This window comes from Urocitellus parryii, unplaced genomic scaffold (assembly GCF_045843805.1).
Source record: "Urocitellus parryii isolate mUroPar1 unplaced genomic scaffold, mUroPar1.hap1 Scaffold_674, whole genome shotgun sequence".
Classification (NCBI taxonomy): Eukaryota; Metazoa; Chordata; class Mammalia; order Rodentia; family Sciuridae; genus Urocitellus; species Urocitellus parryii.
The window spans coordinates 65,414-80,381 of record NW_027554123.1 but is presented as its reverse complement, the minus strand read 5'-3'; the positions used below and the strand labels follow the sequence as shown (position 1 = coordinate 80,381).

Below are 14,968 nucleotides of genomic sequence, written 5' to 3'. Positions count from 1 at the left end.
ATAAAAGGAGATTATGTGAACTTAAAACTCAGCCCTAATCCTATAATAGAAAAAATCTACCTGGTCCAAGAATTAAAAAATCGTGAAGAGTTAGAAAGATGAATTCCAAAAACTCCAATCATATACTTATAAAGCCCCTGACGTGATTTACCTGTAAATCTTGAAGATAACCAATTTCATTTGGCAAGGATTCTAATTTGTTCTCCTCTATATCCAACTCTCTTAACTTCTTAAGGTTTCCAAGACCTTGGGGAAGCTTCTTTAGAAGATTGTTTGATAATATTAGAACCTACAGAGAAATAATTGACAGTTTGATAAAACATGATATGGAATTTTATATATATATATGTATTTCATTTTTATATCAGACATATATATGACAACTGTGTGACTTAAAAATTTATAAGCAATGATAATTTTCCAAATAGTAAGTATTAGGATAGGTAACATTTGATTAAATTACATAAAATATTTAATTTACCACTCTAAATCTTTCAAACCCAGTAGAGTTATTGGAAATAATTTTTAATGTCAAAATTAAACTAAAAATTGACTATAACTAAATGATAAAAAATTTAAAGACATTAAATTTTTCATGAATATTATATAGTTAATCTGATACTGAAAAGTTGCAAATGTCTATGAAACCACCTGTTGTAAACAATCACTTAAGGAAGGTCACAACTGACAATCCACAGTATTTATAATTTGTGGTATTTACTACATTTCAGGCATTCTAAAAAAAATAAAATTGGGGGAGGGAGGAAGATGTCCTTGTTTTCTAATAAATTATAAACTACCACAGCAGCACAATTCACAATAGCAAGACTGTGGAACCAACCTAGATGCCCTTCAATAGATGAATGGATAAAAAAAAATGTGGCATTTATACACAATGGAGTATTACTCTGCATTAAAAAATGACAAAATCATAGAATTTGGAGGGAAATGGATGGCATTAGAGCAGATTATGCTAAGTGAAGCCAGCCAATCCCTAAAAAACAAATGCCAAATGTCTTCTTTGATATAAGGAGAGTAACTAAGAACAGAGTAGGGACGAAGAGCATGAGAAGAAGATTAACATTAAACAGGGATGAGAGGTGGGAGGGAAAGCGAGAGAGAAGGGAAATTGCATGGAAATGGAAGGAGACCCGCATGGTTATACAAAATTACATACAAGAGGAAGTGAGGGGAAAGGGAAAAATAATTCAAGGGGGAGAAATGAATTACAGTAGAGGGGGTAGAGAGAGAAGAGGGGAGGGGAGGGGAGGGGGGATAGTAGAGGATAGGAAAGGCAACAGAATACAACAGACACTAGTATGGCAATATGTAAATCAATGGAAGTGTAACTGATGTGATTCTGCAATCTGTATACGGGGTAAAAATGGGAGTTCATAACCCACTTGAATCAAAGTGTGAAATATGATATGTCAAGAACTATGTAATGTTTTGAACAACCAACAATAAATAAATAAATAAAACTACATAGTAGTGGCATAAAAAGAAACATACATCAATGGTACAGAATAGAAGACACAGAGACAAACCCACAGTCATCTGATACTTCAATAAGGTGCTAAAACATATAGTAAAGAAAAAAATAACCTTTTTAACACTTGGTGGTGGGAAGAATGAAACTAGACTCTTATGTCTCATCCTGCCAAAAAGCAACTCAAAATGAATCAAAATCCTAAGAATTAGACCAGAAACTGCAACTCCTGGAAGAAAATACAGGGTCAACACTCCAGCTTTTAGAATAGTCAATAACTTTCTCAATAGAACCCAACAGCCTTAGGAAATAGTGCAAAGAGTTAATAAATGGGACAACATCAAATTAAAAGGCTTCTGATCAGCAAAGGCAACAATTAGGAATGTAATGAGAGAAAGAACACACCTGAGAGAGAATCACTGCTCTTCTCCTGAAATAGTGTTAATAGATAAGAACTCCAAAAACTTAACAAAATAACCCCAAATAACCCCACTAATAAGTAGGTAAATAGATACTTCTCCAAAGAAGAAGTACAAATGGGGGGCTGGGGATGTGGCTCAAGCGGTAGCGCGCTCGCCTGGCATGCGTGCGGCCCGGGTTCGATCCTCAGCACCACATACCAACAAAGATGTTGTGTCCGCCGAGAACTAAAAAATAAATATTAAAAATTCTCTCTCTCTCTCTCTCTCTCTCTCTCTCTCTCTCTCTCTCTCTCTCTCTTTCTCCTCTCTCACTCTCTCTTAAAAAAAAATAAAGTTGTTCTGGTCAGATATTTAAAAAAAAAAAAGAAGTACAAATGGCTAACAAAGTGCATGAAAAAAAATGTTGAACACCTTTTAAAACTAGGGAATGCAATACAAAACTACACTGAGACTTGATCTCATGGCAGTCATGGGCAGGTACAGAATAGAATGCTTGTAACCCAACTGACTCCAGAGGCTGAGACAAGAAATTCACAAGTTCTTGGTGAGCCTCATTGATTTATTCAAACCCCACCTCAAAATAAAAAAGAGATTGGGGTTACAGCTCTATCTAGTACTTCTAGCTTTATTTCTCATAATATAATTTTTCACAGGATTTACATACATTCCCTTCTTTTTGTTCTAGATATGGAAGGAAATTATACATTATCCTATAGATCACTATTTTTGGTGTTTGTGTTCACTATAGTATATAGCATTTTCTATTGAGTTTGATTTGGGAAGACTTATATTTTATTCATGTTTCCTTTTTTAGTTAGTCTGATTATGCTTTATATACAATACATATTTTCTATGCTTTTTTCTTCCAGGATCATTTCTCTTTGTTCATCATTGCCATTTCAGTTGATTTTTTTAATTTTAAGTTGTAGTTGGACACAATACCTTTATTTTATTTATTTAGTTTTGTGTGGTGCTGAGGATCAAACCCAGTGCCTCACACATGCTAGATGAGCATTCTACTACTAAGCCCAAACTCCAGCCCCTTCAATAGATTTTAAAGAAAGAAAAATTAGGAAATAATTTTTCTTGTTTCCTACTATATTGAACCATGAATATAAATCTCATATAGAAAATTTATATAAAATATTCACTATGGCTATAAGAACAATTCATTGTGTGTTACAGATGATTTTGCCTTTCAGAGAAAAAAAACATTTAGAAAATACTTTTAACCCATTACCACTTCAAATAAGAATATGATATAAAGACCCATGACAAGAATTCAGGAAAGCATGTGTTCAATGGACAGTAACTATAACTAAGTCTCAGTAAGCTTTTCTGTATAGAGTTGAGCCAAATAACTGGATTTTAAAATTCTTTAACAATTTCCTTGGGAGTTAATTCAAACCATACCCTTAAAAAACTCTAAAAACCATCTTCCAAAATAAAAAAAAAAGAACTAAATAATAGACCATAAATAAACAAAAGGCTGAAGAGTTTGAGAGCACTTTCCTAACCTGCAGCTCCAAGACTGTCATTCTGGCAAGAGTCAAATCTAGGGCCTGAGCAGAGTGGGATCAATCATGACTACAACCAATAATATAGGTGAATTAGAGATAAAACAGTCCTCTAAATAATCTGTAACAAACTTTGTATTACCTAATGGACCACAAAAATATCCAGCTATGAATATGGATTGATTATAGTGATTCCATTAGGTACCTGCCACAGGCAATCAAAAATCTTTCTAGAGAAAGATAAGACAAACCTACATCTCAAAAAATACAATAGCATTTCTGAAATATTTTTAATGAAATTATATGAATATTTTGCCAAATAAGCACTATAGTATTCTTATATTGCACTAATAACTAAAAAGCATTATGTTTTTAAAATTACCTTTTGTGTTTGTAGAAATGTTTGGGCTTTGGGAAAAAAATCTACATAAATATAGAACATTATCTTGGTAAGCTCAAACTTTTTGCAGTGTGATGTATGAAGTCTTTAACACATGTCTTTTCTTACTACTCCCTCAACACTACAAATGAGCAACATTTAAACTATACTGGCCATGTTCAGAAAACTAAACAGCAAAGGCTTTATTTTTTCATATTGCCTACTTTAGCAAAAATGGACCTCCTCCATGTAATATGCTGAAATAACAATACCAAAAATCCATCATTTTATAATAAGCTATAAATAATAGAGTATATACATGAAACTTAACATTCTTTTAAACCAACTAGGTTAATTTCCTAAAATTTAATTTTATTTTCCTGAAATAGGAAAAATTTTCAAACACTGTCTTAAAATTCTGATTACTTATATAGTACTTTGATAATTTCTTTAATTTGTGTTACCAAAATTGATCAAAAATAACCCTTTAAATATCTAGGTTGCTATAAATAATCATCAATCTCTTCTTTCTCCTTTCATACCTATAGTATCTGGGAGGTCTAGCAGTTCATTGTGTTGCAAGTCAAGGTTGGTTATTTGTATGCAGTTTCCAATCTCCTTTGGAAGGTGTTCAAGTTGATTATGAGCTACATCCAGCATAATGAGGTTACATAATTCACCTGTAAATTGACCAACTTAGTGATTTAATAAGCATTGTTAAATAATATCTCAGGTGATACTAGGATGCAAGGGAGTAATTTTTATGATTTTGAAACATAACTAGAAATATAATATTATTACATAGACAACTTTTTTTTGAAAATGGAAAAATCAAAGAATATACTTGAATTGTAAGTTAAAAACCTGGTTTTCACCAACATATTTACATTCTTTCTGAAAAATATTAAAATTGAACTCAAAATTTGAATCTATTATTTCAAAATGACATCTAATAACATGAAAATATTGCTTGTAAAAGATTACTTTACTAATCTGTGTCATGTGGGGTTTTCTTCTTTTGTCCTAATGATTGAACTCAGGGTCTCACACCTACTAAGAACATATTTTACCACTAGCTACATCCAGAGCTCCATGTCATATATTCAAGTAGCAAATTTAACCACAAATGCTGGATGACATAGTCCAGATTTAAAAAGCTGACAAATTTAGCACAATTATATCAAATACATGTTGAGTTCAGATGGAGACATGCCTTACACCTCAAAATATACATGCTTATTATACATGCTTAATACAGGCATATAATCTGATGTTACATAAATACATTTTTTAATAAATAAAAATAACTTCTCAATTTAATAGAAATTTAAAACAATAGACAATGAAGACAAAGCTGGTATGGCTATAATTTCAGACAAAGCAAACTTCAAAGCAAGGAAAATCATCTGGAATATAAAAAAAAACATTACATAATAATAAATGAACAGAATAATCCTAAGACATAACAATCCTTAGAGCATAAGTACTTCCTCATCTTCACTGTGTCTGTTTGGTGCTTAGTAAAAAGCATTATATTAACTGAAAGAATAAAGATAATTAAGGAAATTTTGGATACTTCTACTCTTCACTTCAGAATAAAACTTAAGATCTGTCATCATCTTTTCAAAGACATAATACCTTAAGTTGTTTCAATTCCATGATTTTTCTTAGAATTAGAAATTTAGGAATAAAAGACAAAAGTTAGGTAGCTGCAAATATGAATCATTTAATGACATAAAATATGCCAATTTAAAAAGTTAGGTTCAGGGGCTGGGATTGTGGCTCAGCAGTAGAGCTCTCGCCTAGCACGGGCTAGGTCCAGGTTCTATCCTCAGCACCACATAAAAATAAAGGTATTGTGTTGTGTCCATCCACATTTAAAAAAGAAATATTTTTTTAAAATTTTAAAGTATGTTCAATTTTCAGTAAAATTGCTGCATGTATACTCTCAAGAACAAACTGAAGTTAAATTTAAAATCCTGTTAAATAATTCCTCATTCAACAATAGTATATTAATGTCTAGGTAATTTGATAGCAATGCTATAGAAAGAAACCCTTACAGACTGACTTGTGAATTTAAGTCAATTTTTTTAGGACCGAGTATATCACAAACACAAAACAACAATAACAAAGAAAAGCAATAATATCTCACATTTCCATACAAAAATTCAGCAGTTGGCTGAGCATGATGGCACATGCCTGTAATACCAGTATCAAGGAGGCTGAGACCAGAGAACAATGAGTTCAAAGCCAGCATCAGCAAGGGTGTGGCATAATGCAATTCAGTGAGAACCTGTGTCTAAATTAAATTCAAAATGTGGGGTGGGTGTATCTCACTGGTCATGTGTCCCTGAGTTCAATTCCTCAGTACAATAACAAAATATTCAGTGTTTGTTTTTCCAAGTCTATACTTGTATCCAACAATAAGCCATAAATGCAGGTCAAATTTTGACAATATGATACTAACAGCATTCTACAATCTCAATTCTATGGGACCATATATAATAAATCATTTCCACATAGAAATTCCTGGGAATATTTTAATACCTCTTGAGCAAACTATACTTACTTCATACATACCATGTATTACTTGAGAAAGTCTATAACAGATAGTCTTGAGTAATCTGAAGTTCAAATTAATATTTAAGTGTCTAGTCTTAAATCTAACAAAACATGTTATCTAAAAGTTTAACTGCATTTTAAAACACAGGACATCATCTCCCTGAAAAGCTTCAGAGCCTAAAATCAGAAAATTTTCTTTATCACTAACAAGATCTATACTGAATCAAGAATATATTTAATTCATCTTTGTGTATTTTGAATAAACCTTTTACAAAATAAAAGCTTCCCTTTAAAAATAAAAATATACTTTGTATTTTGATTTTTTAAAACTCTTACAAAAACCCACAAAACTGTAACTTTAATTTCACAAAATTGATGCCAATAAATTTCTATATTCAAAATAGTTCAGAAGTTTTCCCATAATTAAAAATAAAGATAATTCATTTCTTTTTTTACTGACATTACACATATATATTCATTACTTTTTTCCTACTACCATTCTCTTAAAACATTTCCTTTATTTTCTTACTATTCAGTTTACTATAAAAGACAAGAATGAGTGGTATAGAAATGCTAAGTGTTGGTTTACGACAGTTCTCTCTTCTTCTACTTTTCTGCCCTGGATTTTTTTTGTTTGGTGTTTTGATTTCATTTTTGATACAATATGTTGCCCAGGCATATCTGGAAATCTTGGGCTCAAGCCACCTTCCATGCCACAGCCACCCAAGTAGCTGGGATTATAGGTATGTGGCACCCTGCACAGCTACTATGTTCGATTTTTTTTCTATTTTTTAATTGCATCATATTAGTGATACATTAGGATCTGTTTTGATGCAATTATAAATGCATAGAGTATGATTTGCTCAAATTCAGTATAAAATAATGGCCTTTATCCACCCCCCTCAGATCTCTTCCCTTTCCTTTATTGATCTTTCTGCTATTTAAGTACGTTAGTTGTTTTTTTTTTTCAATTAATGTCTTGTGGACATACATGATGATGAGATTCACTCTAGTATAGTAATATTAGAGTTTTAAATAAAAATGTAGGTACTACCAAAATTTTAAAAAAAAGTTTTTCTATTTTCCTATGGCACTTCAGTTTCACAAACGTATAATATGAAGATCTTTAGAAATACACTAAGTAGAAAGTGATGTGAATTTAAAGCCTTCAGATAAAAAAGGAAAGTTAGGAATGGGCACGCAGAGCCTTAATATATCTAGTATAAATATAATGGGCTTTGAAAACAGATGACAACTTAACAATTAAGCAAACATCTTTCAAATTCAAATTTTTTCCAATCAAAATCAGAGTTGACTGTGTTTGTAATAAAGGTCTAATTGCTTAGAAACAAATATTAGGAATTTTCTGATATGGAAAAGCACTCAACAGAATTATTAATCATAACAAATAGTAAAATCAATAGTAATAACCCAAATGTTCTTACCAATTTCAGCAGGTAGTTGTTTGATTTTGTTCTCCCGAATGCTAAGCGTTCTGAGTTTTGACAGGTTTTTTATGTCCTTTTCCACAGTAGTTATGCGATTAAAGCGAAGGTAGAGAGTGGTGAGAGAATCTAACCTATACACCACTGAAGGAATTTCTTTCAGTTTATTATGCCGTAAATCAAGCAACTGCAGCTTCTTCATGTTATCAAGAGAGTCAGGCAAACTGGTAAATGAATTTTCACTTAGAGCCAGTATCATGAGATTTACTAGACAGCCCACCTCTGCTGGGAGGGACTGCAGTTTGTTGCTGTATAAATACAGTTCGGTTAATTGAGTCAAGTGTTGGATTGATGATGGCAATGTGTGCATAGACCTCTTGGATAAGTCCAAACGCACTGCATTCTCTTCCAGGCATTTGTTGAGCTCTTTAATTACTTCTGCATTACTGGATTTTTTCCCAGTCCCAACTGCAGGACTTGGCCGCTTGATCGTATTGTCAACTAAAAAAGCCACCCCTGGTTGGGCAGCACTGGAGACCCTTTTTCCATCTTTGGCATCTTTCCCTTTGGTTTTAGGTTCTTTTTCATGGCTTTCTGTCCCCAAATCTCCAGAGGCCTTTGACGTCTTTTCTCTTTCTTTGACTGATGGCACATTCAGATCTTTCTCTTTAGAGTCTTTTTCTTTCCCTAAATTACCACTCATTGTGACTCAAGCTTGAAAAAAAATACATTAACTTTTATTTTATTTTCTAGCAATAAAATTCAACATTGAACCTAAAAACATCTTACACAATCAAACAAGTGTTGGCTTGAAAAGGTAATTAGCATGGAGTTACACCCATCTGTCACATGTTGGATCCAAAAGTACACTGTCCATTTCTGAAAACTCATTCAAACTGGTAAAATGGTGCTGGTCAATCAATGATTCATTAGAATTCCTGAAATATAATAGAGTATTAAATTACCTGATGTTATAACTAATATGAAGTAAACAGTCTCAGAAAAACAGTCTTTCTGTGAACTTTGCTGTGAAGAGTGGTCACAGAGAATGGGAGAACACTGTCTGGGACTAGTGTCTTACATGACCTCATGGCTGGGGCACACCTGGTAGACAAGAATGTTTCTTTGCAGAGGTGCAGAATGCCTACCTGCTGTTGTAATGCCCTCCATGAGGAGACTCTGTGCTAGAGTTTTATCAGCCTCAAATCAGACACACAACTCCTGGGAATGGAGGAAATCTCTTGCTAGAATACCACAGTGTTCCACCAGTTCCGCCTCTCCTGAACCTGCCCACCTAACAGTAAGTTCAGACAATAAACTTTGAGAGTTACACAAAGCTCCTAATGTTCCACACTGCAACTGTGGATTGTGGAATAGTGCATGATGTTGCTAGTCCTATAAACATCTGAGTACAAAGAATAATGCTTCTAGAGGCTTTAACCTGAAAATGAGGCATATATAAATGAAGAATAGTGGCATAACTCATTGGATCATCTTCTTCAGAGAACAGCACTGCACCAACTCCAGCTTCACCTTCAAAAACATCTGTCTGGGGCTGGGGATGTGGCTCAGCGGTAGCGCGCTTGCCTGGCATGCGTGCGGCCCGGGTTCGAGCCTCAGCACCACATACCAACAAAGATGTTGTGTCCGCCGAGAACTAGAAAATAAATATTAAAAAAAGGGACTATAAAAAAAAAAAAAAAAACATCTGTCTGTATGTGAGTCTTTTTTTCTTATCCCTCTTTGCCCCTCGCCAGAACCTGCTAGTTTGGCTACATTGGTTATAGGATTTTGCCATCTTCCTATTACTTGATACAGTATTTACTGAAATTTAATGAATTGAAAATTTAAAAAATAAGGCAAGCCCTCCCATCAAGGAATTTGGAATCTGATAGAGGTATATGATTACAAATCACTCTGTTGTAAAACTTTATGGAAGTTAAAGTGAGAGAAATCACAACAGCGGCTAACATTTATTAAGTGCTCATACAAACACTGAAGAATTTACAAATATTTATATATTTTACATGGATATATATAACAGCACTATGAGATGAACTATTATCCACATTTTCTACAAAGGGACACTGAAACACAGAAGTACTTTTAGATAATTAGCTTTGAAGGGTAACTGATGTGATACAGCAATTTGGATACGGGGTAAAAGCGGGAGTTCATAATCCACTTGAATCAAACCGTGTAATATGATGTATTAAGAACTATGTAATGTTATGAACGACCAATAAAAAAAGTTAAGGGGAAAAAAAAAGATAATTAGCTTTGTTATCATGGAAGTGAAAAACAGCCAACATTTTAAATCAGCATATATCTACAGGCTATATTCCTAACCAGCACCCTAAAACTGCTCTACCTGAAACTAATTATAGCTTTAGAAAACAGGAAGGGTTATAAAGTTGATAAAAGAATGGACCAGCAGTGTGGCAAAATAACAAAAGGAACAAAATTATATAGATGGAAAAAAATTTAAAATAAGGGAAAACAGTATTTAACTGTGCACTTTGTAAGCACTCTATTTGATTCTCATACAGGTTAATCAGAGGGATCACCCTTGAGAATCCATGACACAGCAATCTCTAATGATGTCTATATTCTTGGAAAAGTGAAAGATTAATAGCACAGGAAAAGTATAAAAATTTCACTGGTGAAGAAATGGTATGGAAAACTTTTGTGGAAGGCATCAGTTCTCCCAAACTTTTAAATTTAAAATACACAATTCTTGTTTTTAACTCTTGTTAGCTTTAACTGATGATACACATTGCTTGGTATGAATAAGGACTCTGGCTTTGATCCCAGGAACAGGAAAAATTGTAGGCTATGGCCCCTCACCCACACAAGTTTACAGGTTAGACTGTCAGAACACCCAAGATAACTAAGTAGCTAGGTAGTGTAGTATATTAATTCCTCATATGAGTGACACAAGCTATAGAACATTTGGGACAATCATTATCAGTGAAAACAGCTGAGATGAACTTAGGCTAACCCGCCCATTATTAATGGAGTAGAGTTCAAACAAGGAGGGGTGGGACATTTTGCCTAAAATAAGAATGAATGGGCTTACTCTGCATATGATAGTGAAAAGGTAGGAATTTGATCAAACAGGAGACTTGCAATGATAAAAGCAGTTGGCTAGGAAATGAAGGATCTATAATTTGAACCTGCAAAGTATGAACTTACACTGGTAGATAAAATTAAATAAATGTGCTATTATTTGCTAGCATACCAGGAAAGCTCTGGCTCATGCCATTCACCACTATGGCCCCTTCAAACCAATGAAGTGCTTTTACTTAAACAATACAATTAGTAATGGAAAATATGCATCATTTCAGGGATACAGCATTGCTTACATGTACTTAAAATGTCATCATGAGCCAAGCATGGAGTCACATGCCTATAAATTCTAGTAGTTCCCCAGAGGCTGAGGTAGGAGCATCACAAGTTAAAAGCCAGCCTCAGAAATTTAGTGAGGCCTTAAGCAACTTTGCAAGATCCTATCTCAAAATAAAATAATAATAATATAAAAAAGCCAAGGAGGTGGCTCATTGGATAAGCACCCCTGGGTCCAATTTCTGGTACTAAAATCAAACAAACAAAAAGCATTGAAACAAGGGCCATCATACCAAGTTTCTGAAAATTCAGTTTTTATTTAGATACACACACACAATTTAGAAGGAAAACTCCAATGTTCCTGTGTAAAAATAAATAATATTTAAAAGTGCAAAAGCTGAGGCTCCATCTCAAGCTACTCAATCAGAACCTTTATGGAAGAGAGTCCAGGAAATCTAAAACCTAAAATAAAGTGTCTGCATAAAAGCTTATCAAGTTTGGGAAACATTTGATCTGACCAAATGTGGGATCTGAAAACCAGTAAATGTATTCTCAAGTATCATTCTAAAACAATGAAGGTTGAAGGCCAAGGACAGTTCGTGAAATAAGTACATTAATGAAAAAAAAACATTACTCATAATTTTAGGGTCCTCCTGAAGTCTAAAGGAGTTCCCTTAGTTTATTAACATCATCCACTATATTTGAAATTCAGACTACCAATACTTGAGCTATTTCAATGATTTTACTCTAGCCGTGATGGATCTGAGCTGAGTCACATCTTACTAACAAAAACTCTGAGGTTTATTTTTGCCCTTCTCTAATCCAAAGAGTATCTCTCATTTTTGGAGCATAGTGCTGTCTCTGGCTAATACAAGTTTCCCTGGCCAGTGCCTCTCACGGACAGGTAATCTAAAATGGCAGAAGGCATGAACACTGTCATGCTAGGTTCTTTGCATGGCTTCCCATTACACAGGAAAGTACCTCTTATCTTCTCTGGGACTCAGTTTTTCTCCTCTTAAATTATAATAATAATTAAACTTACTTTCAAGGGTTTCTTGGGGAATTAAAATAACTAGTAGAAAGAGTGATTCTTGAACTTGGTAAATTAGTTTTCTTACTTCCCTCTATTCTCTCTGTATTAGTCAAGGTTCATTAGAAAAACAGAATCAATAGATTGTTTGCTTATGAGTGTGTGTGTGTGTGTGTGTGTGTGTGTGAGAGAGAGAGAGAGAGAGAGAGAGAGAGAGAGAGAGAGAGAGAGAGAAGGAGAGAAAGAGAGAAGAAGAAGAAGAAGAAGAAGAAGAAGAAGAAGAAGAAGAAGAAGAAGAAAAAAAAGGAGGAGGAGGAGGAGGAAGGGGAGGGGGAGGAGTGGGGATACAGCTTTAGTTTTAGGCATATGCTGAAACTGATAATTCTAAAATCTGCAGAGAAATCCTGTGGGCTACAGAAGAGATGATGATGTAGTTTCAGTCTAAAGGAAGTCTGGCAGCAGAATCATGCTTCTTTAGAAGAACTCAGTCTTTTCTCATAAAGCCTTCAGATGATTGGATCAAATTATGACAGGTATTTTGTCTTACTGAAAGTCTATTTAAATATCAGTCGCATCTAAAGAAATCTTCATAGCAACCTCTGTATGGGAATTTCACCAAAATTTTGGGACTTATTCAAGCCAAGTTGACACATAATGTTAAGCATCACACTTCAATGTAGCAAGCAGTAACCACATTTCAAGGCAAATGCAATCCATATATTCTATACTCTTGTATAGCAGAAAGTCTATTCCATTTTATCAAAAGTAGGTGGGAAAAATTCAAATCATAGGATAATGAAACCACCTTATCTTAATGTAACTAAATTTAATTAAACATTTTATTGACCATTTTGTTAGATATTCCCCTCCTAAAATTAACGGGTATATCCCTTTATCACCAGACAATAGGAGGAAGTAAACAGTAGTAAGGGAAGCGTGTGTTACAATCGTTTTCCTTATTTCTGTAATAAGCTTTCTTTATCTTAACAGAACCCGATAAAGTTTGGGAAGTCAGGAAATGTCTCACTCAGAAGACCCTATTTAAGATAGGGGATCACATAGGGCTATATGTTCATTACACGTTGGAGGTGGGCTGACAGAAACTAATATCCTAGTAGAGGAAAAGCTTATGCATGGACTCTGAGGCAATTGTGAGCCAGCAGGAGATGGGGATAAAGAGAAAAAAGAGCCTTTCCACCACTCCAACATTAAGAGAAGGAGTGGGGCAGTGGGAGGTCCTCTGGGAAAAGCTACGGAAACCTGGATTTTCCTGAGGTTTCCTTCTTTGAGGAACCAAATGTCTTTTAGGACCTGTCTGCTTTGAGCACCACTTCAGTGACTTCAGACTATTACCCCCGCCCCAGGGTTTACAATTGTTACCTGCAGATATCATTACTAGAATCAGAATGACCAATGTTCTTTTTTTTTTTTTTTTTTTTTAGAGAGAGAAAGAGAGAGATAATTGGGAGAATTTTTTTAATATTTATTTTTAGATTTCGGTGGACATAAAATCTTCATTTTATTTTTATGTGGTGCTGAGGATCGAACCCAGCACCCTGTGCATGCCAGGGGAGAGCGCTACCACTTGAGCCACCTCCCCAGCCCACCAATGTCCTTTTTTACATTTTTTATTATAAAATTATTTAAATAATTGGAAAAGTAGATATAATATGACTACAAATACCTGTGTTCTTGCTTCTTGGCATTTAGGATCTCAAAATTTAGGACAACATTGCTTCTAAGCCCTTTCATTAGGCAGAACAAGGAAATGCATTTGAAAAGTGATGAATTCTTAGAATGTTAATTCAAATTTAATTTTTTATATTTTCATTTTGTCTCTAACAATGAGATTCTGGGTTTCTAATAACAATAACATATAACATGATATATTCCAACAGGCTTGACTTTGATTCTGTTTCTTTAAATTTATTCTCTGTTCCATTATAGGTAGTAGTTTATATTTATTTTGGTTTTTATCATTACTTCTTTTTTAATATGAGTATAATATACATGTATTCTACTTATTTTTCCTTTTTAAAAAATGTTAAAATATAGCTGTGACCCCTGCTTGTAAATATAATTATGGATATTTTCAAAATATGGGTGCCGAAGCCAAGTGCCAATGACTCGGCTTGGCACAGAATCACGAGCCACCACACAGCTCTGTAGGTTCAAACAGCAATTCTTTATTCCGGATCTCACACCAGCCTCCACACACGTTCAGGGGCAGTCTCGTTCTGCCGCACACTTCACCTACTCCACGAGGCTTTTTCCAAAATCCCATTTGAATCTCACGAGAACTCAACGGGAACAAGCAACAGGAACACCCTAATCCCAGCAGCAATAATCTTCAACCTCAACTTCCCTAAAACCCATATTCTTAAACCGGGAAACGCCTTAAACCGGGAACACCCTAAGCCCAAGGACCGGGATACTTCCTCAAACCTGCAGGATACTTCCTCAAACCTGGATCCACCCTCGATCACCTTGAGCAGGGTCATCTTTCTCAAACACACAAGCAAGGTCGCAGCAAATTTCCAAGGCAAGTCCATTTAACATGGGGTACACTGGCAAGGATTACGATGCGTCAATACCTACTTGGTAATGGCCCTCAGCATATGGGGATAAAAGGCATCTCTGCACATCATTGAAAATGACTTACTTATTGCTGGTTATACAATTTGGTATTTACCTTTGGTCTAACAATTTAAGACAAAATTACTTGTTAAGAATTTGTTTGATCACTTATATTAGTAGTTATCATGATTGTAAGGTTTAT

The 14,968-nt window shown here is 34.3% G+C and overlaps 1 protein-coding gene across 1 annotated transcript; it reads right to left on the bottom strand.

Annotated features, from left to right (window-relative positions):
• Nucleotides 1-4,323: 4,323 nt before the first annotated feature.
• On the bottom strand, nucleotides 4,324-8,517 carry LOC144252934 (uncharacterized). Its single transcript, XM_077794958.1, has 2 exons — nucleotides 7,815-8,517; nucleotides 4,324-4,487 (listed from the first exon to the last, which is right to left on the bottom strand). The coding sequence occupies exons 1-2, from the start codon at nucleotides 8,515-8,517 to the stop codon at nucleotides 4,324-4,326; spliced, it is 867 nt and encodes a 288-aa protein (XP_077651084.1).
• Between the last annotated feature and the right edge of the window lie 6,451 nt (nucleotides 8,518-14,968).

Excerpts from the sequence above, each read along its gene's own strand:
- LOC144252934 (XM_077794958.1), bottom strand. The coding sequence starts at position 8,517 with ATGAGTGGTAATTTAGGGAAAGAAAAAGACTCTAAAGAGAAAGATCTG. Across the intron at positions 4,488-7,814 it reads ACAACTACCTGCTGAAATTG|GTGAATTATGTAACCTCATT; the intron begins GTAAGAACATTT and ends GTCAATTTACAG.